The sequence below is a fragment of the Phaenicophaeus curvirostris genome, chromosome 3 (genome assembly GCF_032191515.1).
Source record: "Phaenicophaeus curvirostris isolate KB17595 chromosome 3, BPBGC_Pcur_1.0, whole genome shotgun sequence".
Classification (NCBI taxonomy): domain Eukaryota; kingdom Metazoa; phylum Chordata; class Aves; order Cuculiformes; family Cuculidae; genus Phaenicophaeus; species Phaenicophaeus curvirostris.
In genome coordinates, this window is record NC_091394.1 from 39,312,765 (window position 1) to 39,338,689 (window position 25,925).

General features: G+C 39.2%; 1 protein-coding gene across 3 annotated transcripts in view; it reads left to right on the plus strand.

The window, feature by feature from the left end:
* CDKAL1 (CDK5 regulatory subunit associated protein 1 like 1) overlaps nt 1-25,925 on the plus strand; it is a 409,759-nt gene that overhangs the window by 72,058 nt on the left and 311,776 nt on the right. For all 3 annotated transcript variants that reach the window (XM_069853739.1, XM_069853740.1, XM_069853741.1), the window contains one exon: nt 1,830-1,914. In XM_069853739.1, coding sequence (XP_069709840.1) covers nt 1,830-1,914 — 85 coding nt within the window. The remainder of the gene's footprint in view (nt 1-1,829; nt 1,915-25,925) is intronic.

Sequence of the window (25,925 nt, forward strand, 5' to 3'; positions counted from 1 at the left end):
AAATAAGAAATACTAAGTTTTGGCAGTGTTATTGGAAAACTGTTTTAAACATCTGTTGTTTCTCATATTTGGTGTATTTGATTGGGCCAAGAATTACCCTTGTACTGTATTTGAAACTGTACTTTTCCTTACTTTTCTGTACATCATTCCTATACAGTGATACTATGTCCATTGGTCTGAAAATATTGTTTTTATTCAGCCTGGGTTGAAGGAGAGAGTTTTTGGCTCGTTCCATTTTTGTTTTGACTTCTCTATAGGCTAAAATTAAACTTTTTTCTCTCTCCCAACCTGATCTTGGTACATTCACTTTGTTTAAAATAGCTAAAGGTCTGAGTGTTATTTTTGATGACTGCTTGGTAGCCTTTCCTCCTTGTAGAAGTGGCCAGTGTTTGACCCAAGTTAGTGTTGTAATCTCTGTCAACAAAGACAAGAATCCTTCTGAATGTTTTCTCTTGCTTAATGTAAGAACTCCTTCAGTTGCTAGCTTATGTGTTATTTTCATTTTACCTACTCCTTAAGTTAACTGACTGATAGTTAATTGTAAAGCAGAGTTTCTTTGGAGAAGATAGCAATGGAGACAGGAAAGATTTTTCACTTTTAGTGTTTAAAGTAGTAAATATGTGTGTAGTAGAAAAGAATATTCACGCAAATGTGGATACGTTCATGATGAGTGCATATATAAACATGCTTAAGTCTTTGCAAGCATTCTTGTGCTTTAGCTGGATGTTAATGTAAATAAAGCATACTAAAATAGTGTTTTAACTCTTTAATTTTTTTATCAGCTTATGTTTTTTAAAGATACTTCAGTCAGTACTTTAATAATCAGGGTGTACTGAATAGTAGGAAGAGTAGCATATATTTTATTTTCCAAACTAATGTAAGCTATTCTGATGAATGCTAGGACACTGGAATATTTGAGATGGATTATCTTCATACCTTTATTTGAATAAAGCAACTGTAACTTGACAAGAAATATAGCTACACTACTAATTCTGTACTATAGGTAACGTTGTACAGTACTGGAGTTCACGTATGTACTTATGGAAATAATTCTGGGGTTCAGTTCTGTTAATGCATTTAGCTATCAATATGTTTTGAAGACACGGAAAAGTTTGGTTTCGGAAGAAAACTATGTGCTTATCTCAGTGGAGGCAGGTATTTGTTGCATGAATACCTTTTGTCTGAAAATTGCTGAACTATAATTATACTGTAATTAAGATATAATCTAGAAATATGCGTGTTTCTTTCCAAATCAACTACGTTGACTTTTCAGTAGAGATTTATGCTTTATAAAATCTGATTTCTTTCATAGTACTATTTCACAATAGAGCTGAAGCAGGGATTTGGTTTTGTTAGTGAAACCTGCTTTTGTTGACCACCTGATTTAAAAAATGCACTTTGTGCATTTTGGTGAACTTTCTGCTTTTGTATAGGTCAGATCTTTCTGTTGGGGGTATGCTTTTTTTGGGAGTAGTAACCACTTTTCTTAACTCTGTTTTCTATAACATGCAGGCTATCTCAACTGATAAATGATAACTGTTCATTCTTCTTCTACAAAAATAAAAAATAAAAAAGTTCAATGCCATTGCTCATGTGTGGGGGTTTGGGTTGTTTTTCTTTTTTAAAAAACCAACAAAACAACAAGCAATGAAGGAACAAAAAAACCCTTCCAAGAATTTAATTGTTTTAAAAGTTGACTATAAAGTCATTTTGTAACTAGTCAACTTAAGGGCTAAGTATGGTCTTTAAATATGTGATGTAAAGTAGGAGTTGATAAGTTGAATAACTTCTAATGTTGATTTGTATATTTGTATCTTTGTGTCTTCTAGACAACTCTGATGAAGCAGATCTATGGTTGCTGAATAGTTGTACAGTAAAAAATCCCGCTGAGGACCACTTCAGAAACTCAATCAAGTAAGTTGTTTCCTTGAAAATATACTTAATTATAAATGAAAAGTGCTGGTTTTTAAGCTACACACTTAAAGGTATTTCACTATACACCTTCTTAAAAGGTGAACTGATTAGCCCATAGCAGAAATTTTGTGGAGAAGTCTGGTTTTACTTCTCTGTGACATTCCATGATATTGAAGAATATGATATGAAGAGTATGACTTTGGCCTCTGACTTCTGCAGAAGTATAGTTGTGATGAGAATAATTGGAAAACCTGTACACTTACAGCTGTCATTGCCCAGTATAAGTAATTATTATGGTATGTTTCTTGTAGATTTTACCTTTAGTAAACAAGTGTGTCTATTTAAGCAGTCATTTCTTTAGGGTGGTCCACTGGGATGGACTGTGTTGAGCTCCAATTTGGTTAGAAAAACGTAGTTTTTAGTAAGCAGTTGGCATGCTCAGGAGAAGGCAGAGAGGTATGGGAGCTGAATAGAAACTGCTTGCAGTGCTGGACTTCCTAACAGTGTCCTGGAGCTGTAACCTGGAGTGAAAACTGTTTGACTGCTGTAGGTGGACCACTAGAAGCTTCCTCCGCCTCTCAGAGGGCTTCATTTCTTGACTGCTGGTGTTGCACTTGGTGAAAAGACTGACTCTTTGGCCTTTTTTTATTGTTGCCAAAAAAACCCAACATATTCCCAGAATACTTCCAATTAACATGTGTTGGCCAACAGAACTGATGACAAGATCTTTTCCAGTTCAGTTGTGGCCATCTTTCTATTTTAATAATCCTATTGCAGAATTGATGTGGTATGGTGTGTGTGTCCTTTGACCAGTAGAATAGAGTTGATTAAGAAAGAGAGTCTAACTAAAAGCAAATGACCAAAAAAATTTCTTTGAACTTCATGTTTCTGTTACCACTGTATTAGTGAGCCTGATGTTATTTATATCCTAGATTTACTCTTCTTTTTCCCTGCTTCTCCCTATATTCTTTCTGTTCTGACACACAGATGTTCTGTTCTGCATGTCTTCTCTTTGAGAGTTGCTCCTTTCTTTTAGCTTGCATTATTTGTTTTCTGCTCTCAGATCCTGGCAATTCCTAATCATGGAGAAGGACAACTTTTGTATTGTTTCTGACAATTTTTATGACATTCATTAAGTATAGGGGAGAGAACCATATGTGGGTGCCCTTTCCTGGGCATTGGAGGATCTTTAATCTTTTAGTTTGTACTGGTTTTGGCTGGGAAAGAGTTAGTTTTCCTCATAGCAGCTAGTATGGGGCTGTGTTGCACAACATCAAGGCCTTTTCTGCTTCTCACACTGCCCCACCAAGCAGGGTGGGTGTGCAAAAGTTGGGAGGGGACACAGCCAGGATAGCTGATCCCACTGACCACAGGGGTATTCTGTAGCATGTAAGTTATGGGAAGAAGAAAGGAAGAGATGTTTGAAGGGATGGTATTGTTTTTTCCAAGTAACTGTTGCATGTATTGGAGTCCTGCTTTCCTGGACATGGCTCAACAGCTGCCTTCAGATGGGAAGCAGCAAATGAATTGCTTGTTTTGCTTTGCTTGTGCATGCAACATTTTGCTTTACCTGTTATATTGTCTTTATCTCAACCCATCGGTTTTCTCACTTACACTCTTCTGATTCTCACCCCTATCCCAGCCAGCGAGAGTGAGCGAGCATCTATGTGGTTAGGTGCTGGCTGGGGTTAAACCATGACACACTTCCATCTCGGTAACTGTCTTTGGGTTTTTTAATAGTGAGAAGAGATTTTATTCCTGAAGAGCACAATTTCTCCCAAATACATCTTAATTTGTTACAGCAACAAATGCAATGGATGAAGTTTGCATTTACAAGAAGGGTCAGAGGGAGGATCCAGGGAACTACAGGCCTGTCAGTCGGACTTCAGTGCCAGGGAAAGTCATGGAACAGGTGATCTTGAGTGTCATCATGAAGCACATGCAAGAGAACAGAGTGATCAGGCCCAGTCTACACAGGTTCACAAAAGGCAGGTCTTGCCAAACAAACCTGATCGCCTTCTATGACAAAGTGACTCGCTTACTGAGTGAGGGAAAGGCTGTGGTTGTAGTAGTCTTCCTGGACTTCAGTAAAACCTTTGACACAGTTTCTCACAGCATTCTGCTTGAGAAACTGTCAGCCTCTGGCCTGGACAGGCGCACGCTCTCCTGGGTGGAAAACTGGTTGGATGGCCGGGCCCAGAGAGTGGTGGGAAATGGCATTAAATCCAGCTGAAGGCCGATCACAAGTGCTGTTCCCCAGGGCTCAGTGCTGGGTCCAGCCCTGTTCAATGTCTTTATCAATGACTTGGATGAAGGCATTGAGTGCACCCTTAGCAAGTTTGTAGATGACACTAAGCTGTGAGGAAGTGTCGATCTGCTGGAGGGTAGGGAGGCTCTGCAAAGGGATCTGAACCGGCTGGACCACTGGGCAGAGTCCAGTGGCATGAGGTTGAACAAGGCCAAATGCCGGGTCCTGCACTTGGGGCACAACAACCCTATGCAGTGCTACAGACTAGGAGAAGTCTGTCTAGAAAGCTGCCTGGAGGAGAGGGACCTGGGGGTGTTGGTTGACAGCCGACTGAATATGAGCCAGCAGTGTGCCCAGGTGGCCAAGAAGGCCAATGGCATCTTGGCTTGTATCAGAAGCGGCGTGACCCGCAGGTCCAGGGAGGTTATCCTCCCTCTGTACTTGGCACTGGTGAGACCGCTCCTCAAATCCTGTGTTCAGTTCTGGGCCCCTCACCATAAGAAGGATGTTGAGGCTCTGGAGTGTGTCCAGAGAAGAGCAACGAAGCTGGTGAGGGTGCTGGAGAACAAGTCTTACGAGGAGCGGCTGAGAGAGTTAGGGTTGTTCAGCTTGGAGAAGAGGAGGCTGAGGGGAGACCTTGCTCTCTATAACTACCTGAAAGGAGGTTGTAGAGAGGAGGGTGCTGGCCTGTTCTCCCAAGTGACAGGGGACGGGACAAGAGGGAATGGCCTCAAGCTGTGCCAGAGGAGGTTCAGACTGGATATGAGAAAGAAATTTTTCCCAGAAGGGGTCATTGGGCACTGGAACAGGCTGCCCAGGGAGGTGGTTTAGTCACCTTCCCTGGAGGTGCTTAAGGCACAAGTGCACAAGGTGCTGAGGGGCATGGTTTAGTGTTTGATAGGAAGGTTGGACTCGATGATCCTGGAGGTCTTTTCCAGCCTGGTGATTCTATGATTCTAAGTTTAGGTGATAGAACAGTAGCTGCCATTTTATCCTGTCATAACAACTTGTTGGTTGCTATGGAGATCTTTGTTTTTCTTGGTTGAGTAACAAATGTTAAGTGTGTGGATTTTCAAAGCAGGCTTCCTTTGGGTTGAAAAATTAATACTCAGCACAGTAACATTCTTTTAATTTAAAAAAAATAATTGCAGGCTGAAAGTGTTACATAGGATTATGAATGTCACATGGTTGAAGTATTTCAGTTTTGTTTATTCTCTGCCCTCTGCAACAGTTTCTACTACATAACTTTCCTTGTGTATGTGACTTCAAAATGCACTGATTCGAACAAGCAGTTTTGTGTTCATTCTTGTGGTTGAAGAATGACTGACAAGCTGATCTCTCAATAATACTGTGTGCCAAAGGAACCTAACAAATATTGAAGGTTCAACAATTTTTGATCTGATGTTCTTTTAAAAACGGAACCAAACCACTCCAATCTCCAGGCCTTTGCATTGGATGTGCAGATGTATATATAGCTGATACAAGCCAAATGACAATAAAATCTTTGTGCCTTTTTGTACAGCTCTTGGAAGTAGTCTGCTGCTCCTCAATACTGGTAATGTTGGAGCTGCTGAGTCGAGGTGATGATACAGAGAAAAGCATTGCTAAAAACCCATTAGTATGGATGAGAATTGAGAGCTTTCCTGCGCAGATTTTATTCTCAGTGGTTTAATCTTATTATAAGATAGGTGATAGTAATAAAGAATTCCCAGGTTAATTAAGTAGGTGGAATTTAAAAAATAATAATTAGTTATTATTATAAAAAGTGGAGGGTAATTCAAGGAAAAGTAGGAAATAAAGAGAATTAACTAAAGCAGTTAACTTCCATCAAGCGATTTATGTTTACGAAGACTAAGATGACTGTGTAAAGCAAATAGCTTGACAAAGAAAAATAATGCCTTGAAGAATTAGAAAGATGCAAAAGAAGGAAGAAACTAATATTAAAAAGTGAGGTAAAGAATGCCACAGGGATACAGTATAGGTATAGGTATAGGGGGGCTCAGTTATATTGCAGCAATTCTGTTCTCCTGTTGTAATGCTTTGCTAAATATCTCAGAACACGCGTTATCCCCAGCCCTAACTTCCCAGAATTCTAAGCACATGTAACCCCATGGCTGAAAATGCTTGGGCTGAAAGATGTGCTAGCAGCTGGTGTTGGCAGGATCCTACCTTAGGATAGGAGCAACAGGAGATGGTCTGTTGCTCAAATGGCTCCAGTTTGCAGCTGTTATGAAATAAGAACATGTGCTTCTTGGAAGACGGAAGCAAGAGCATAGGGTACAGGGAAGAAAGGGAGATGAGGGCCCTGGTGCTTGTGTGGATGTGTGGTATTGCTTGTGGAGTTGATAAACAATCAGTTATTCCATGTTATAAGCTGAAATGAATGAATTATGCCCCTTTGTATATCCCTACCGTTTAACAGTACAGTACAGATAGAACTACATACACAGAGCCACAGAATGGCTGAGATTGTCAGGGTCCTCTGGAGACTGTCTTGTTCAACCCTGCTCAAAGCACAATGTGAGCGCCGTGTGCAGGCAGGGTCTGAGTATCTTCAACCGATACCACAAATGCTCTGGGCAACCTGTTCTAGTGTTAGTCCATCCTTATAGTCAAAAGGGGTTGTCTTAGTTTTAAATTTGTCTGTTGCCTTTTGTCCTGTCACTGGGCACCACTGACAGGCTCTTTCTCCCATCTGCTTCCTCATCAGGTGTTTATACACATTGTTGGATTCCCCAGACCTTTCTCTTCTCCAGGCTGAACAGTCTCAGCTCTCTTGGACTCTGCTTGTATGGTGGATGATCCAAAACTTTGATTACCTTTGTGGCCCTTCCCTAGACCTCTTCCAGTTTGCCCCTGTCTCAACTGTATTGGGGAGCCCAGAACTGGGCTCAGAGCTCCAGATGTGACCCTTACCAGGGCTGAGCGGATCACCTCCCTCCACTTGCTGATGATGCAATGCCTAATCCTGGCCAGTAGGTTGCTGCAAGAACACATTGCTGGCTTGTGGTCAGCGCAATGAACACCAGGACCCCCAGGGCCTCTTCTGCTAAACTGCTTTATAGCAGGTCAGCCCCAGCTCATTGCTCGTGCCTGGGATTATTCCTCCCCAGAGGCTGGACTTCACGCTATCCATTTGTTGAACTTTATGAGACTTACACATTACATAAATCTTGTTTTCATTAAAATTGACATTAAAGTAAACTTTATGAAGTAATTAATTTGGGTTAACTCAGTGTTTATTGTGAGTGACCTACTTGTCCTCCTAAAGATGTAACCACTCTTGAGTATATAGTGTAGGCATTTAGAAATACATTATTGCAATGAATTTCTCTCCTGAAAGAACAAGAAGTGCTTTTGTTCTGTCAAGAGCCTGTATTTTGGTTGGTGATGGATACATATATTGTGCTTTAGTGTAGTAGGTGAAGTAGTTGCTGGAATTCAGCAGTTTTTGGAGTCCAGGAGTGTGAATCCCTCTAATTTTTTAAATTATTTTTTTTTCCTAGTGATATTGAACTTTTGCTGAAGTGGTGGGTTTCCCTGGCAGGGAGAGCATGCTGTACAAGATACCTCTCTATTCTGGCCTGTTCTTACAGTCTTGAGTATCTGTTGAATGGCTACAATCCCAAATAGAGTGTTAGTTTATTGGTCCTTGATTTGATGCTTTTTAATTGACCTGCGTACACTGATTTAAGCAGAAGGATTTCTGACGTTAAGTTACAGTTCAGAAAACCCTGACAAACCTGAAATACAACCATTAGTTTCCTTGCTGTAGTCTTTACACAGAAAACATATAGTTCAAGCTGTTATGTTGAACAGAGCGACAGTGATGTTTTTAAAGCTTGTAATGATACAGTACCTCAAATACAGTTTTATGGAATAAAGTGCATTCAGGTGGGTTGGATTCAAGGACCTTTACCTTGCCTGGAGATACTTTTTGACTGCTACCACAACTGGTTCTGTCAGTGCTGGTTTTTTCAGTCCTATAGCTCAGTTAGTTAGAAGTTAAAGATATTTTATGAAACAGGGTATGTTTTCACTTTCACGTTACTTCTTTTAATAGTAGCAGATATTATCTTTTTCCAGTCACTTCTCAGATACAGTCTGGCAAGTGTCCTTTGGCGAGTGCATTCCTTCACTAAAGGCAGCAAAGTGCTTGGGGTGCTTCACTGACGGAGTTTGCCCTTGTGGGACAGCGTTGCCTTGAAAACAACTTACTGTGTCCTGTGATCTTGGCTGGCTTTTTTACCCTTGCAATGGGCAGGGCTAGGATATTACTGTCTTAAAGTCCTGTAGGATAGTATGTAATAACATTAAATTGACTTAAATAAACTTCTTAAGTACTTGGTTATAGCATTCTGTGAAGTTTGCTTTACTTTACTTTAGAATTTAGAATGAAATAATACTTTAAGGGTAGCCTGCAATCTGTATTTAAAAGTCAGTCACATCCTTTTTGTTGATAATGTTTTGGAATGATATCTTTGTTCTGGATCTGATCATCTGTCAGTGTGACCAACTTATGTGAGTTATGTATACATGCAGGTTTTTTATAACAGTATAAATAATAAAGAAAAAGAAAAAAAATCATTAATATCCTTACAGGGATATGCCACTGTATTTATTTTTGGGGTATAGTGTGGTTCTGTGATGGTTGCTTTCAGTATGTCTCCTTAGTCTTGTTTATTTTTTCAGTGGCAGAAGGTTTTCAGCTAACATTTTCTGCTATCACTTGTTTTATTCAAGAGCAGCTTTCTTAAACCTGAGCAGCAGCTAGAATAAGCATTCAACAAGTAGGTTGCTATCCTTAAATTCTATGAACCATAATAAATCTCTTAAAGCTGTTTGAAGAGAATTAAGTGCAAGAACATGCTCTAGAGGAGCTTGCTTCCTTTAAAATAGAGTTACTTTGCTCTTTGGTCTCATGCTTAATTGGTCTTTATGTGCTCTGATACTCTTTTTGACTGTTATGTCTCAGATAGATAACGTAGTTTTCCTAATAAGCTCTGAAAAGTTGTGTGCTTCTATCTAGCCATCTTCCCTCTTGCTTAATCCTTTCTGAGGTGCTGTTACAAGTTGTGTGTTCAAGGACTTCGGCTTTTCCTAAGGAGTTCTCCTGCTGGTTCCAGTGTTATAGATAGGATTCTGGCATCTGTCTTATCTAAACAGCGAGAAGGATGCCATTTGGGAAGCATGGTGTGGTTATGCTGTTGAGGTGTTCACGGCTTATCTCATGTTATGGAATGAGTTTGACCACTATAATAATCTTTGTTACTACATGCAGTTAATACATTAACATATATTCTGTTATGACCATGTTGCTACATTGATTTTACAGCACACTCCAGTGTGTATTGAACCCTTTTCTTTCTGATAACTATGAGTTGTGACAGAAATGTGAGGGCTTTTAGCACTGAAGTAGCACTGCGGGGCTCCCAGTTTCGTCCTTGCTTCTGTTTTCACCAATTTATGAACAAACGCTGTGTGTGGGATCTCACTTTTATGCTAGAAGGAACACTGAAACTTGCAGAATTTGTGGAAATGGTACTTTAAAAGGCCTTTGATCTTAGATCATGCAGGTTGTTTAAGGCTCTCAGGACCAAGTGGACTAAGTTGAAGAGTAAAAGGAACAAGTACCTCCTGTATACTACAGAATTTCTGTTCACCAAATGCAATTGGGTTGATGTCAAGTACAGGAGGTAGTTATTCTCTAAGAAATACATAAGCTTGTTCAAAGATAAAAGTAACTTTCTGCTGCTTGTCATCTGGCAGAAGGCAGTTATTTTTGGTTAACACTTGCATATGTAGTTTATATGATGCATTTTGCAAACTGAGCAAGTGCAAAAGCAGCACACTGAATTAGAAAGCAGTTACTGCTTTCTTTAAAGCAGCTTATAGCCTTTTGCTTTTACTAATGTGTTTCCAGTGTACAAGTGGACTGTGATTTACACTTGTTTATGCTGTTCATACAATAAAGTTTAAGCTGTGAAGTACCTCTGGAAGTGGAAACATAACTATTTCAAAGCTATTTATTTTATAGATCCTGTTAGCATCACTTCCACTGCATTTGAGATGAATGTCATAGCCTTGCTATTTATCGAATTTTATAGAGTTCATATGTTGCTATGATTTTCAGTGTTTATATCAGAGTGGTTAAGGTAGCAGGACAGCTCTAAGAACTGTAGCTAGGAGTACTGCTATTTTTGACTCTTCTTGTATTAAAGAAATTTGGAGAAGAGTGGGATTCTCGGAATTAAAATACTCGTGAACAGGCTTCATTGGGTGGGAGGACACTTGGCACTTGAGTTTTTTAAAAAGTTGCTGATAATATTCTTTTTTTGGTTAGTCCCCCTAAACTGGTCCAGATAACATTGATAAAAATCTGTTGTTTTGCCGTTATGAACGGCTCACAGATTGAGAAAATACTTGTATTCAAGATATGTAGCATATTTGCTGTGCAAGAGAAGCATATTGCCCAGATAACAGGAGTTACTGAGGTTTGAGTAGAGGCTACAAATCTATTAACTAGAAATGTAAACCACAGTTCTTTTCCAAGAAGAACTAGAGAAGCCCGTGTGACTACTGTACTCTGCACTCGGACTTCATCTAAGCCTCAGCTGGGATAGATTTATGCACAATACTTACATTTTTACAGTTATGGGAGATCTGTAAAGATCTCTGCAATTACACATCATTAATTAAAATTAGTTTTGTGTTGTAACATAGCTCGTTGTTTAGTAAAATTTTTTTTTTGTTTAGAAAGCACTCATCTTTGAATAAAGTGTGCAAATTAGATAGCTGAAAACACCGAATACTTTTCTTGTGTTTGGATTTTTTTTCTGAGGTTCAGCATTTTTCTGGCAAAAATTCCTAGAAAAGGAAAGTTCTTTTTTTCAGCATTTGAGATTTCTTTTTTGGTATAACTATGCCCCTCTGTATTACAAAACTCTTCAATGAATTTTATTTTCATGTTCATTTTACTAGGTAATGTTTCTCAATTAATGCAATGCCAGTTTCACTGTTATATAGTTGACTGAGCTTTACCATGGAGGGTAGTGTTGTGGTCTCTGGCTTACCAATATTGTGCAAGAATTTTATATATTAGAACAAAAATTTTAATAAACTGGAAGTCCTAATTTAAAGACTTCATGATCTGGTAGGTTTTCTTTCTTTTTTCTTAAAACTTACTGAATGTTTTCACCCATGCTTTTAATGTCTCAAGTTGATGGAGACACAACTGTTGTGTCTCCACACACAGTGGAAGGCACAGCTGTTGGCAAAGGATCTGTGACTTAAATGATTTTTGTTAGTGGAAAGTTTTTTTGCTGCATTTGAGTGCATTCCTTTTCTTGTACCCATCTCTGCCGTAAAAGAGTGTTAAAAGCTGCTTGTCACGATGCTGTAAAATGCAGAGAAAAAGCAGACCCTATAGAACAGAGTGGTTTCCATTGTATAGTGCTTAGAAGATAAAAGGATTACAGACTGCTTGTGATTAACTTGTGTTACATGACTGTTTTGCAGAGGAGATTTGCAAAAGCCTGGGTTATAAATTTGTGCACAGTTTAGTATTTAAAAAGGTAAAAAAATGTAGTATAAAATCAGGGTCTGTTAAAATCAACTTTTAAACACAACTCTGGAAATCTTTGAGTTTAACATGAACACGTTTGAGACTATTTTAAGTACTCCATGGTGCTGATACTTTGAGAGGTTAGATAGTGCCCTTAGTTCCATGCTGCCTGTTAAGCCTTGGATGCTTTAGGAGGCTAATCCCTTTTAGTGATGCTTTAAACCTTGAGCCAGATCATTAGGGTCTGATGTATATTTGATTGCCATTTTAAAGAAGAAAATATCAACAGGACATGGGAGACCAACCCTAATTAAATGATTTCATACACACATACAAACACACATATACGTATATGAACTTTTTGATCTGGCTGTAGTTCCAGGTCCCCAGCTATGTAGGCTTCTGGAGCCCTGGTGCGTTACAAGCTGTGTTTACAGACATTGAAAATCAGTTAAGTTCATTGCTAAACATACAGGATACACTTTTCTTTGGCAACAGATGTAAATTTACTACATTGCAGTGATATCAGTAAACAAGGCAGGCTTCTGACTTAGAAAGTGCAGCTCCTGGTATTTTATGGAATAGCACTACCACCTTTCTCCCTCATCAACCAAAACAGGGACACAGCTACGCTCAGGCTTTTTTCCAGCATTTTAGGACAAGAATTTGCATGCATCTGAAAGCTGTTTTAAGAAAATGAGCAAGTCTTGAAAAGGAGATCTAATTCTCTTTAGACTGCATTGCTTATGCTATCTTCAGTTGAAAGACAAAGCGGTTCTTCTTCCCCCTCCTCTCAGGCTTGGTCAAACTGCATAGTTTTAGGAAACTGCTCCAACCAAACAGACTTAGTAAAATTAGCAAAGTTATTAGACTTTCTCAGTCTTTCTCATGCTATTCTGCCATATGCTTGCTTTGGGGATGTGATGCTGCTGTTGAGTTCTTAGTGCTGGCTTGCTCGCTCTTTGCCCAGACCAGGCTCAGAAATAAGAGGAAAGATCAGGAAAATGGAGGCATTGTTTTGGGTTAGAAGTTTCAGGTTTGTTTTACTACTTAATCTAAGGCTTTTAAGAAGAGGCTTTTTGAGACATCGGTGAAATTTGTAGAAAGTTATGTTTGGTCTTGCATTATGGGCATTTACATGAAAAGCATGTTAAAATCTAATGGAAAATGCCTCCCCTATTTTAGCAGGATAATGACAATGATTTTTCTTCACATAAGGAGACCTCATTCTGAATACAGTAGTACTGAATTTCTAACACATTGGTTAAAGTTCCTCCCTTGTTTAGATTCACACTTCAAGTTAGCAGGTTAATCTTTAGTTTGTACTTACTAGTCAGAGTGTTTTCTGTTCATGGTTCAAAAAACAGGCTATTAATTAAAGATTTTAAAAATCTAGTTTGGGTTACGGTGTAAATATAAATAAAAACAGAATAAAGCCCCCTCTGCTTATATGAATTTAATGAGTGAGTGGTGGAATGAGATTAGAATATTAACGGTTTGAAATTCAGCATGACTGAAGGTGGGAAATGCTCCTGCTGAATTTTCTGTAGCAAATAGCTGGCAATGATTCACTACGGGATTGTGGTTTGCGTGGTGATGAGATAGGGGAGAACTCCTGTAAATGGAAGCTGTTTGAGACATTGTCATGTGGGATTCTTTTATGACTTCTAACAGTAGGCTAGGTGCAGTTTCTTTTCCTTGGAAAAATATCTGTGACTAATCCAAGCAGACCATGACCTGCAGTGGGCTACTTCTGGGCTGCAGTTTATTCAGGGTTGTGTGGTCGGGGTTCTCGCTGCCTCTGCCACCTGATGTTCCTCTCCCTTATGTTTGGGGATCTCTTTTTCTTTCTCATGAGGGGTAACCAAATCAATTACTCCAGCAGTAGTGCACCAAGAGTCTAAGACATCTTAGATCTGCATCAAATATGTAATAGCATTGCTGAGAGAGGATATAATATTGATAGAGGGGCATGGAAAGTGTGTGGGACAGAATCAGGACAGAGCTCCAATTGGTTTGGTTTTCTTTGCTTGCATACAGAGAGTACAATCATAAGTGGTGAAAAAGGCTTTAGAATGTTGATTGTTTTTTTTTGTTTGTTTCAACTTGCTTTTCTAAGGGTGTATAAAAAATGATTACTGATTCCAGCAAAGCTAGTGCTTTACTGTTCAATGGGGTAGGTGTTGGGCTAAGTTGAAAATTAAACTTTCCACACTAAGTGATCACTACTGTTTTAAAGTTTCATTATGAAAGTCATAGAAAGTAGTGGAGATTGGGAGTTCTCTTTAAGATTGGTAAAACCAGAGATCTGTTGCCTGCATGTATATATTGAATTTTAGAGCAACAACAAGGTATGGTTCAGTAATATGAAGAGGAGCTCTCATTAGCTGGCTTTAAGATGGGTTATATGAGCTTTAGCGAATCAATGCTTTGCATACTATGTGACACCCTCTATTAACAGGTGTTTTGTTTTACTGTCTCAGGGCAGATGAATTGAGCAGAAAAGGTTAATGCTGTGAATGCTGGAAGCAGGTGGTTGATAGCTTTGAATATTTGTCTAACTGCACGTTGGCTGTTGTCCTAGCAGGCTTGACTTTTCCTGGGGAGGGAGCACAGGAAAGCATGCAGAAACTTGCTGTAGCAGGACGAATGCAGAAGTCAATACAGTCTAAACTTGTTCTTACTGACAAGTGTGGTTTTTATTTGTTTCTGGTTCAAAGGACCAACTACTAATACTTAACGTTTGTTTGTCCTAAACCAGAGAATGCTTTCTTGTCTGGGTGAGCTTGAGTGGAAAAAACATCCTCTCTCATACTTCTTCAAGGGTTTCATCACATGGTTATGTTAGACGCTAACTCAGGAAGGGCAAAAATAATGTTGGGTATTTTTCTGTTTTGTCTGTATTTGACAAAACTCTTCCTTTTTGTTGCTTCTGTTTTGTTGCAATTTGTCTGTCTAATGCACATCTGTAAAGACTGTGTGGTATACTGAGATTTTATTTTGGCATATTTAGTCAAGGCAAGCTGGGATATTGCCAGTGCAATACAGTGGTTTGCATCTGGTATTGAATACCTCAGCTGCTGTTTTGACCCTTGGTGCACTGCTCCTCTGAGGGACAAGAACATGGACAGCTATTTCTTGTTAGCCAACATTTCCTCTTATTTGTAAACTTTTTTTAACTTTTGTGAAGAAACAGCAGAAGAACAGGCCAGCAGCAAGAAACTGTTGACCACAGAATTGTTTAACTCCAAGTATGTGTTTGAATTTGAAACTTTGCTAAGTGGTAATGTCTGATAACTGCTTCTAACTGGATGAGTACTTATTTCATTTATTGGTTTTACAGCCCAGAGCACAATGGAAAATGACCCTCGTTAGTGCCTCCAGCTACCAGTATAACACAACAGACTGTATACACATTTTCTCCCAACAGGAAAAAAGACTATTGTTTTTCTTGGGTGTGTTGTAGTTTATTAGCATGACCTCAAGGGAAATTAATAGTGAAGATGCAGAGGCTCATTTTTTACAAAAGAACAAGGTTAAATAAAATCATCTAAAATACAGCAAAACTCATTGCTTCAATTTATGAATATCTCTTATCATAGTGGTAGCATGGGTTTTTCTCATGGAAATCAACTATGCCTCTAGTTTTTACTTTGCCTTTGCCTGAGGGTTTTTTTTTCCATTAAAATAATATCCTTCAAGCAGTCTGTTTCTGTGATAGACAAATAGCTTCTATGCAATTACGTTACACCCGGCATCAAGCGAGATATTCTCATCTGTGAAGCTGTTGATTATGATACCCATAACTTAAAAAGGGCAAGAGATCACAAATGGAGTCAGAAAAAATGCAACCAGGGATATATCTTAACTACAATGAAGACTTCTCTTTCACATTATTCCAGAAAATAAATACCATGTTTAACTTGAAACCTGAATCCAGGTCCTGTAACTTCTTACACAAGATAAACAGCAGGAAATGGAATCTTCACTTCAAGTTATACTGACTTTCAGATTCTGACACTTTGAACTTCTATATTTGAACTCAAAATTATTCTTTCAGAGATTTCCTTTTTTCATATTTTATTTCTTGCCATTAGTAGCTGTTACTGGGCACGTGCTAACTTTGTTACATGAATTGTGTTGGGCTTAACCACTGAAGACATTTGATACAGGAAGCTCTTTCATGATAGAGACAATAAAACTTAAGGATTTGTGAAATGTGAATTGTAATGGCTGAACTTTTTACATGGGAAATAGAAGCTATGATTATTTTGTTTCTGTACATATGAAAGTTATATGCCCTTTTTTGGTCCTATTGCATGTATTTATGTTTGTAGCCTGTGAATTTGACTGCATCAGTATGTATGCTTGTAACATATTCAAGCATTCTAGAGAATAGGCTAAATATGTGCTTTTTCATGGGCTTTATTTTGACCTTCCACCCATGGTTCAGTAGAGTTGTTTCTGATTTAGTCTTGAACTGATAGAAATCACAGAAACATGGAATGATAGAATGGTTTGGGTCGGAAGGGACCTTAAAGACCATCCACTTCCAACCCCCCTGTGACAGGCAGGTATGTGTCCCACTAGATCAGGTTGCCCAAGGCCTCATCCAGCCTGGCCTTGAACACCTCCAGGGACGGTGCATCCACAACTTCCCAGGGCAACCAGTTCCAGTGGCTCACCACTCTCATCGTGAAGAAATTCCTCCTTATGTCTAGTCTAAATCTTCCCCTCTCCAGTTTATACTCATTCACCCTTGTCCTATCACTACAAGTCTTTGTGAACAGTCCCTCCCCAGCTTTCTTGTAGCCCCTTGAGGTACTGGAAGGTCGCTTTGAGATCTCCCCTCAGAGCCTCTCTCTTCTCCAGGCTGAACAGCCCCAACTCTCTCAGCCTGTCCTCATCTGGGAGATGTTCCAGTCCTCTGATCACCTCTGTAGCCCTCCTCTGGACCTGTTCCAACAGCTCCATATCCTTCTTATGTTGAGGATTCCAGAAGTGGACACAATTCTCCAGATGAGGTCTCACAAGAGAGGAATAGAGAGGCAGAATCACCTCCCTTGACTGGCCACGCTTCTTTTGATACAGCCCATGACATACGGTTGTCCTTCTGGACTGCGAGTGCACATTGCCGGCTCCTATCAAGCTTCTCATCAACCAGCACCCCAAGTCCTTCTCTGCAGGGCTGCTCTCAATCACATCATCCCCCATCCTGTACTGAAATCATGGACTGCCCTGACCCAGGTGCAGGTCCTTGTACTTGGCCTTGTTGAACCTCATGAGGTTCACACAGACCCAGTTCTCCAGCCTGTCCAGGTCCCTCTGAGTGACATCCTGTCCTTCCAGTGTGGCATAGTTGGTCCCTTCTGCCAAGCTAATGCACCTGCAGTTTTTCAGAAACATGCAAGTTGGCCAGATCTGAGCCTTTTTTCCATTGTGTTGGCAGAAAGCACGTCTGTCATGAAAACCTGTTCTATTTGCCTGTCTTGAAATCTGGCTATTAAAAGAAGTCATCCTAACTTTTAAAAATCTTTGGCAAAACACTGTGTATCATTGTACTGGGTCTTTGGTCTTATTCTTGGAAGAGAGCTATGGCTTCTGCAGAGTTATGTTTTCTTGCTGGAGATTCCAGAACTAATTAAATACTTTGGAAAACTCAACCTTCTGGAGAGGAGGGGTTTTGAGCTGAAAAATAAGTTATTGGCCAGCTGTCAGAATAGGCTCTTTGCAAGCAATCTAAGAAATGCAGCAGCTGAGTAGTACCTGACTTCAGTTTGGCAATCCTAAAATTCTTCTAAAATGACAACTAATAAAACAGTTGTATATCTACAGGGAAAAACGTTGAAGTATATAACATTGCATGTTCAGTGATTTTGATGAAGGAAAACAAAACAAAGCTAGTCTTACACGATTCAGGCTCAAAAGGGTAAATTACAGAAACTAGTAAATCTTCTGCGCCTTGTTTGCTAACAGTTGGTATAGGCTTATCTAATGTGATGAGCTCTGAGCTTGTTTAGGCAGATTGCAGGAGGTGTGCCCGGGAGTGACAAGTGGTTAGGTATGAATCCTGTGTCACTCTGCCCAGTGCTGTCTTTCAGCAGAGGTAAGGCCAAGAGGTGGGGAGATGTAAGAATCCCTCCAGCCATCTCTCCTGCCTCTGCCCCAGCAAGATGTGAACCCAACTGCTTGACAGGTGGTGGAGGGAGGTAACCAGGTTTGTATGTTTCCCTGCAGATGGATTGCAGTTACCAGATACTCCTTGTTTACCAAATGTTAATGGCTTCTTAAGGAAATAACTTTATGACTTCTGGAGCAAAGTTTTATAACTGAGTGGAATAGTTAAAGCTCAACAGATTGTACTTTTAAATGCTGTCTTGGTTATGACTAATTAATAGGCTGGCTAACTCACATTGCCAGCAACAACCGTAGCCACAGTGGTTTAAAGCATACCTGCAGAGCTAGTTGTTGTGGTCCGTGTAGATCATAAAATGGTTAAAGAAAGTGGGATAGGTTCTAGTTTTACCCTGATAATTTTGAACTGTCATGTTATTTTAAGGTTAAAATCAAGAAATGCTCCCTATGTCATTGCTGACACTTTGCAAATGGAACTGACAGGTACAGCTCAAGTTTTAATCATAAAAATTAACGACTACTTGATACACTTATCGCAGTAATTTTAAGGACAACATTTAGTATGTTTTGGTTTTTTTCTGCCTTAGTTGCACATCTGTGTGGAAGGCTCACTGAGCTTAAACAATGAGAGAAAATCCATCTCACCTTTCACAAGTTAAAGTTTAAACAGCTAGAGTTAACTATCTACAGACTGGGAGGAAAAAGGAGTGTTTTTTAGATTTGCACCTGTCAAGTGCTGCAAATAAGTACTGTTCTAAAGCGAAAAACCCAAAACACAAACTGTACAACAGCTGTGAAGCCCAGTGTGTCAGCTATATGCAGGTACCCGGGCTGAGCAAGTTGAGGAAGACTGAGATTTTTGGTGTGCAAGGTTGAGATGTGTTTTGTGGTGTGGAAACCATGGGATACAGGTGTGGTATTTGCACTGGAGGCAATAGCTCAAGTAGTCACAAGGGGAGCTTGCAGTCAGGTAGGGAAAGCTTTACTGCAACTTGAGTTAAAAATGACTTAAAATGTTTTTCCGACCATCTCAGCTGGTTGCGTAACAGGCATTCTCTACCCACATGGACCTGCCCTTGGTTTTGTATTCAGGTCTTCCTCCCTCCGTTGTAATAAGCCACATTAGGAAAATAATATATTTTCTCTACTCTCATGTAACAAGAACGAGGGAACATCACAGTAACATTTTTTTGTAGACATGAATTGGCCCCCTTGTTTTGCTGAAATTAATTAGCCATATGGTACGTCGTATTGCTAGAAATCCATTATTGAGCACTTCAGAACTAAGAAAAAAAATGCAGGCACTGGAATTTGAATGCTGCTCATGGTTTAGTTCAGCCCTAATTCATAAGATTTTTAAAGATAGAAAGTCTTTTGTGACTTCCAGAAGTTTCTGTGTCAGTTGGAGAACCAAAAATTACTGTAACCCCTTAATGTTGAAAGAAAATCTAAACTTAAAATGACGGGATTGGTAGTAATTTACGTGTGGTGGGACTGAAGACTAAAGTACCCACAGGAGTCCTTGGTTAAGTTATGTGTTTGCAGCAGCTTACACTTTGTCCTGATAATTTGTGTTGATATTAAGCTTCTTTGGTAACTAATTTTCTATTTCCTTTGCCAATACAGGTAATTTTAGGAAGCTTGTGCTTTTCATTATTTAAAAAAAAATGAAATTGTCTGATAGATCTGTGGCATTTACCCATACTAAAGAAAGCAGTAGCAAACTGCATCGAGGTTTAGGAATAAGCTGTTAATCCGCTACCTCCACTAGGGCTTGCTTTTTTTACCATGGAAAATTTTAGTAAGTAATGAAACCTGGACTCTTTGAGTGGCCTGAGGACACCTGGACCCCTAAAATGAGGTGGCCCAAAAAATATTGGTTCTCCATGTGAATTTTCTTACTGTATCTTGGAAAGCCTGGCTTCTAGGATTGATAAAAAAATTAAACTGTGGGTTTCTGCTGTTGTGACTGGAGGCGAGGAAAAGCTGTGCTTCTAAAGGACTTTTAGTTATAAATGTCCCAACTATAGGTGATTTGGGAACAAGGCAAACATCCAATGCTGTACAGTCACCAATGTTTTACCAAGGTGCTAAGCTGTAGCTTTGTCTGTTAGGCTTCTTGGGGCATCTTTCATGGAGTAGTTCATCTTTGCAGCTAGCATAAGTTTTAAAAATGAAGATACTGATAGAATTACATGAGACCTTCAGAAAGAAAACTGTACTTGTGTACTTTAATTGCATTTTGTTGAATCATTGTCTTAACAGATATTAATGAAATTAATCTGCTCTGTGAGGAACGAACTTATCAGTTTTATTTTAAGAGGATCAAGGAATTAGGAGACCTGACAAAGGTCCCATAGGTGACAGAGCTAGGAAGTGGGCCTAGCTTATCAGAGTTCCACTGCAATGCTTAATCCAGCAGCATTAAGGTTTGGGGTTTTTTACTCTTCTGTGTGCCAGGGCTTGCAGCTGAATCCAGTCATGTTTTTAAGACTCTGAATTGTATTGTTTATTCTAATTTTGAAAGAAAAACATAAACATGGGAGAAATGCCTTTGTCTTTCCTAATGTATATTGAAGGATCTTGTATTTACTTCATGCTAAGAAAAAAACACTTTTTATGGCAGGTTGCTTGGCTAGTATTCATTATCATGTTAATATTGTGCATCTTGTTAAATTGGGAGTAGTTAAACTCATACAGAAGCTGAATGTAGACATATCTAGAAGAGCAAAGCAGCATGCTGCCATTGGTCAGTGCAATTATGTGTCTCTGTCTGCTGACTTTTACATCCTGTTTCTTTCTGTTTTAAGTTAGTTTGTTATTTTTTCTTTACACGGTAATCCCTATAAGATGAGCATGCTGTGTTTCAATATGTTCATGCAGTTCAAGGACAGTGGAGTCCTGCTCTGCTTTGGTGCTGTTGCTGCGTGTCTCCATGCAGTAAAGAGAGGCGTGAAGCCCAACACTCTTAATCTCCTCTTCATCCTTGGTTGACTTCAATTATTGTTATATTAGAGAACTCAAATGTGTGTCAGAATTGTACCTTTTCACCATAGAGTTAGTATTTCAGTGTTAAGCAGTTTATCTAGGTCTGTGAACATAGTCTTAGTTAGATATGGGTGAAGGTTTTTGCTCCTCTGTCTTTGTTTTAGGACCAGATGGTCTGTGTGCACCATTCTTGTGTTATAATAACAACAAGGCAGCCTTGCCTGCATACTGACGCTTTCACTGCACCAACCCACAGTTTTTGGTTATACAGATAACAAATATCGGTTGAAGATTATTAATTTTTAATTGATGGTATTGAACGCTTCATGTCTGGCTCTTTACTATCTGTTTTTTTACACAGAGAATTTAACATAATAGTTAGCTGGTCCAAATCTTTCATACTTGCAACAGTGTGGGACCTTCTAACTCTGTGCATGTAGGCAAAGATATACTGCCTACTGTAAATCTTATTGAGCTTTCTAGTTTTGTAATTAATAGTGACAGCCTGGTCACTCTAAGTGGTTCTTTGAAGGTGAGTCATAATGCATGTATCACTGGGGCTTCTTGGGTGTTAATATTACTAGCCTTTTTTTAATTGATGCTGGTGATGGGATGAAATCCATCCTTACCAGGTTTGTAGATGACAACAAGGGGAGGATAGCGTTTGATGGCACAGCAGCCTGTTATTAGGTGGGACATTTGCAAGCTGGAGGAATGAGCCCACGGATTCAGTGAAGATGCTATACCTTGAACAGAACAGCTCCAAGTAACAGTGTGGGCTAGGGACTTACAGTTTAGGGACCAGCTTTGTTTGGAGAAGTTTTTGTGGTTTTTGAAAGAAAACAAACCTGTTGTCCACCAGCTTGAGTCATCAACAATAAAGGCCAGTGGCTTGGCTGCGTTAGCAAGAGTTTAGCCAGGAAACTGATGGAACTGATTATTCTTGCTTACTGTTTGGGAGAGTGGAGCTGGAAAAAACTGCCCAATTTGGGACTCCTGAAGACAAAAAGGTTATCAACAAGCTGCAGGGAATCTGACTAATAGCTGCCAAGATAACTGGAAGGCTGAAGATAAGATCTCATTGCTGTCTTCAACTGCCTAATTTGTAGCTACAGAGAAAATGGAAACCAAATTGTCAGAAGAGCCCAGTGATAGGACAGGAGGCAGTGGTCTGGCAGCAAGATCTTGGTGTAATAATGGAAACAATGGGAGTAACGATTTTATTGTGATTCTGACTAGTTATAAAGAAAAACATTCATGGTCAGGGGGTTAAGAAGCAGGAACAGTTTGCCTGGAGAGGCAGGTATCCATCTTTGGGGAGTCTCCATCCTTGGATATACTCAAAACTCACAGGGCAACTTTGTTTTATTATTGAAATTTGGATTTAGCCCACCTTTAAGCAGGTATTGGAACTAAATGGGAAGTTAAGGTGGGGGACTCTGGAGATCCTGTATGAGCAGAGTTTTTCCTATGGTTCTATACAGCTACCTTGTGGATGTGCAGGGTTTTTGAAGACATCATTTTATATGACATGAACCTTTTTTATACAAAGGCAGATGTAACAAACTTGTTTTTTGAGGCCAGGAGACTGCCAGTCGAACTCTGAAGTATGTGTATGTATGTGATTTCAATCAATTTTTTTGGGAAAAGCTTAGTTGACTGGACACAAGGGGTTTTTGTTTTCTTTTGGCTTCTCTAGTGTCAAGGGCAAAGCCAGCAAGAGCTGTTTTGGAAAATGATGCTCTTACAAATAGATGCTTTAGTGACAAACTACTTGTTTGCTCACACAGCTAGTCTGGAGCACTACTTTTCCCTTGTTTGTTTTTGTTCAAAAGTCTAGATATTTGTAAATATTGTCTTTGTCTTTTTCTTAAGAAAAGAGGGTAGCAGGATAGAAGCATATACACTTTTGAATGCTTTCATTATCAAGTAAGGCCAGAGTGCCATGTTTATGTTGGCTAAGAGGCATGATGATAAAATAGGGGGAAAAAAAAAACAAACCAGAAAAAGCAAAAAGAAAAAAACATAAAAGGAAAGTGAGTGGGATTGGTCAACAAGGTCTTTGTTAACTGTTTACAGACATTTTCTTCATAAAAGTATGTCTAAAATAAAATTAGTTAATCATTAAAGCAGGAATTTCAGAGAATAATTTGAGAATTTATTACTTTCTAGATTTTTGCTTCTTGAATGTTTGAGTGCTTTCCATCCTAATTTTGAGAAGAGGCATTAATAGCTCTAAAGGAGGCAGCTGGACCAGATGATCATCATAGGTCTCTTCCAACTGAACTACTCTAAAATTTTCAATACATCCTTAACCCTTTATAAGCTTGTTTCTGCATCTGTGGCTACAGAATTTGTTTCCTTAAATGCTAACAGGTTCTTCTCCCATGTTTTGTTACTTAAAAATAAGGCTTACAAGGAAAAAAAATGGTGTGTATCCATCCCTTAAGGACAAGTGGCTTATCTGATCTGACATGTATTTAATAACTTAAATGCAGTGAGTGACTGATAAGCTTGACCTGAGGCTAAAAACTCAAAGCTGGCCTTCCACCTCCATTTCCTTGTAGGCACAGTCAGACTGCAGCTGGGCCCCAGACCACATTTTGGAGTCAGCATGTATGTAATTAGCTACACATATGCCCCTGCGAGAGGTGCAGGGATACGAGTCACTTGGCAGGAGTAGAGAATATGTCCTTTACATTTTTCTTTATCTGGACTAAACATTCTTAAAGGTACTACCACATTTCTCACTTTTTTCCTTATGCCTTTATGCATGAAAATGCTTTGCTGTAACTTCTATGCATTTGTACAACTTACTAAAGCTTATCTACAGAATACAGTTAAAAATGACTCTTCAGAATCAAATAAAGATATTTTTGTGCACCTCAAGCTACAATCTAGGCAAGCAGTTCTAAGCCCTGTGTCTTCTAAGCAAGTGTCCTCTTGTTTTTGTCCAGCTAGTGCATGTCTAGCCTTCCAGCTGCAGGGGATAAAAGGCAATGTTGGGCTGAATTTGCACAGGTGTGCAAACACAGTATTTGCTTAGTAGCCAGAATCCTTCACTACACAAAGTATTTGTTTTCCCTGGAAAACTACATTGTAGTGTAATGTGTATAACACCATGTTAAATGTCACGTAATAGGTAGGCTGGCTGATCCCTACAAGAAAAAGAAGTGGTTCTTCTTTGCCAGGAAGAGTAACTAGCTAACAGACTGCAAGACCACCCCACCTTGAAATATAACTGACAAAATCTACACTGAATAAACACTAATGCACATGTTGTATTCACTGGATTTTTTTCTTGCTATCATCACCTTGCCTTGGGGAAAAATGACCCTTGCTATGGCTCAAGAAATGCAAGAATTGCATTGACCCCTGCAGCTAAGGTTTGATAGTCACAACAGGTGGGCTCTGGCCAGTGTATAAATACATCGGGGTCAGTTACTGTTAGCTTCAAAGAGGTTGTACTGTACTGTTTTTCATCAAGTACGTGAAAACAGTGAAATTGGGATGAGCTACTATACCTACTACTGGTAGGCATGAGCATCTGTTTCCTCCCTCATACTGCATCAGTGCTACAAGAGTGGGCCCTGAAAGTTCACGAAGGTGATGGTGTGTCCTCGAAGTGCATTCCTTTCATCAGTCTTAGGTCTTCCTTGCCTGACTCCCAAAGGGGGAGTTGTGGAGAAAAGACTAGGTCTTCTCCAGGGCTCATAGTTAGGGCTGCAGAAATACAGCCTCTTTGTTCTCACGTAACTCTTGCAACCCTTGTTTTATAGAATCTTGTACAATTTCTCCCAGTTGTCAGGAAGTAGCAATCCTAGATGTACCCATGCAACACAGAGATATTAATGTCTTGGCGAGACAAAAAAAATGGATATTAACTGTGGTTTTTTTCTTTTTAACTTGGAGAAAGATAAGTGCTATATGAGTTGAAATAAGTACAGTCTTTTTTTGTGCTTGACATTTGTATGTGATCAGAGGAGTCTGGTAGTGTAATGTAATAATATAGTAAATAATAGTGTACTGTAATAAACATTCTATAATGTTCGATTTTACTCTACTGCACTCTTAAAAATGCTGTAGCACACATCTGGATACCGAAACCATGTACAAATTTCTTATTAAAATAACAGTTGAAATGTATATAAATATTTTATCTGGAACAGGTGAAGAATTGAAGAATATGATTAAGCAACTGTTTTTAATTATCCTTCTGGGCTAATACCTCTTCTACTGAGATAGGAAGCTGCTACAGTAAAAGGAATGGAAATTAATAGTACAGCAAGAGGAAGACAACAGATTGAAGAGATCTAAACCTACAGGAAATGCTGGTGACAATGTTCTTTTTCTGATGCCATGGAATTTTACATATTCTTAGTGCCTCTGCATGTGAAAAAGGTTTTGTGTGGTCTCAGATGACCAAATTTATTTTTGGAAAAAAATCAACAAACCCGTAATGTATATTTAGGAGTGTAAAAAGGCTTAAAGCTTTTGCTGCTGGCTTTCCATCCTTTAGCCCTTTTTCCTAGGTAGCTAAGCTGTTTAGTTCATGGAATTTTTGCTTCTGCAAGTGGTGATGTCCTTTATTTAAAAATAAATAAATAAAGGGGAAAAAATATCAAGAGAACAAAATCCCAGATGTGACAGTACCTTGTAACTGGGGATTGAGGTTATTTTTAGGCATATCTGACTTTTGTCACGTCAGTTCAGCAATGTCACCTAACAAAAAATATCACAAGCATACTATTAATTTTGCAACATAGATCTGAAATTCTGTTTCAGGTTTCAGAAAAAAAATGCTGGCATGAAACTGGAAGATGTTTTTCCTAAGTCCCTGTTTGAGAACTCCTAGGAGTAGAAAGGGGGAACGTGGACGTGTGGCAGCTGGGGTGGCCTCTGTGTTGTCCCCTTCCCCCTTGAATGACCTGGCAGGGAGTATTGCAGTATGCATTTCAGGTGCAAGTCTGTTGGAATTAAATTACCAGTGAGAAGTGCATTGAAGTAACAGTATTTAGTGCTGGTTTTTTTTCTGGTTAGTTCTCTCTTTCTGTTTATTAAGACTAGCATAATTGT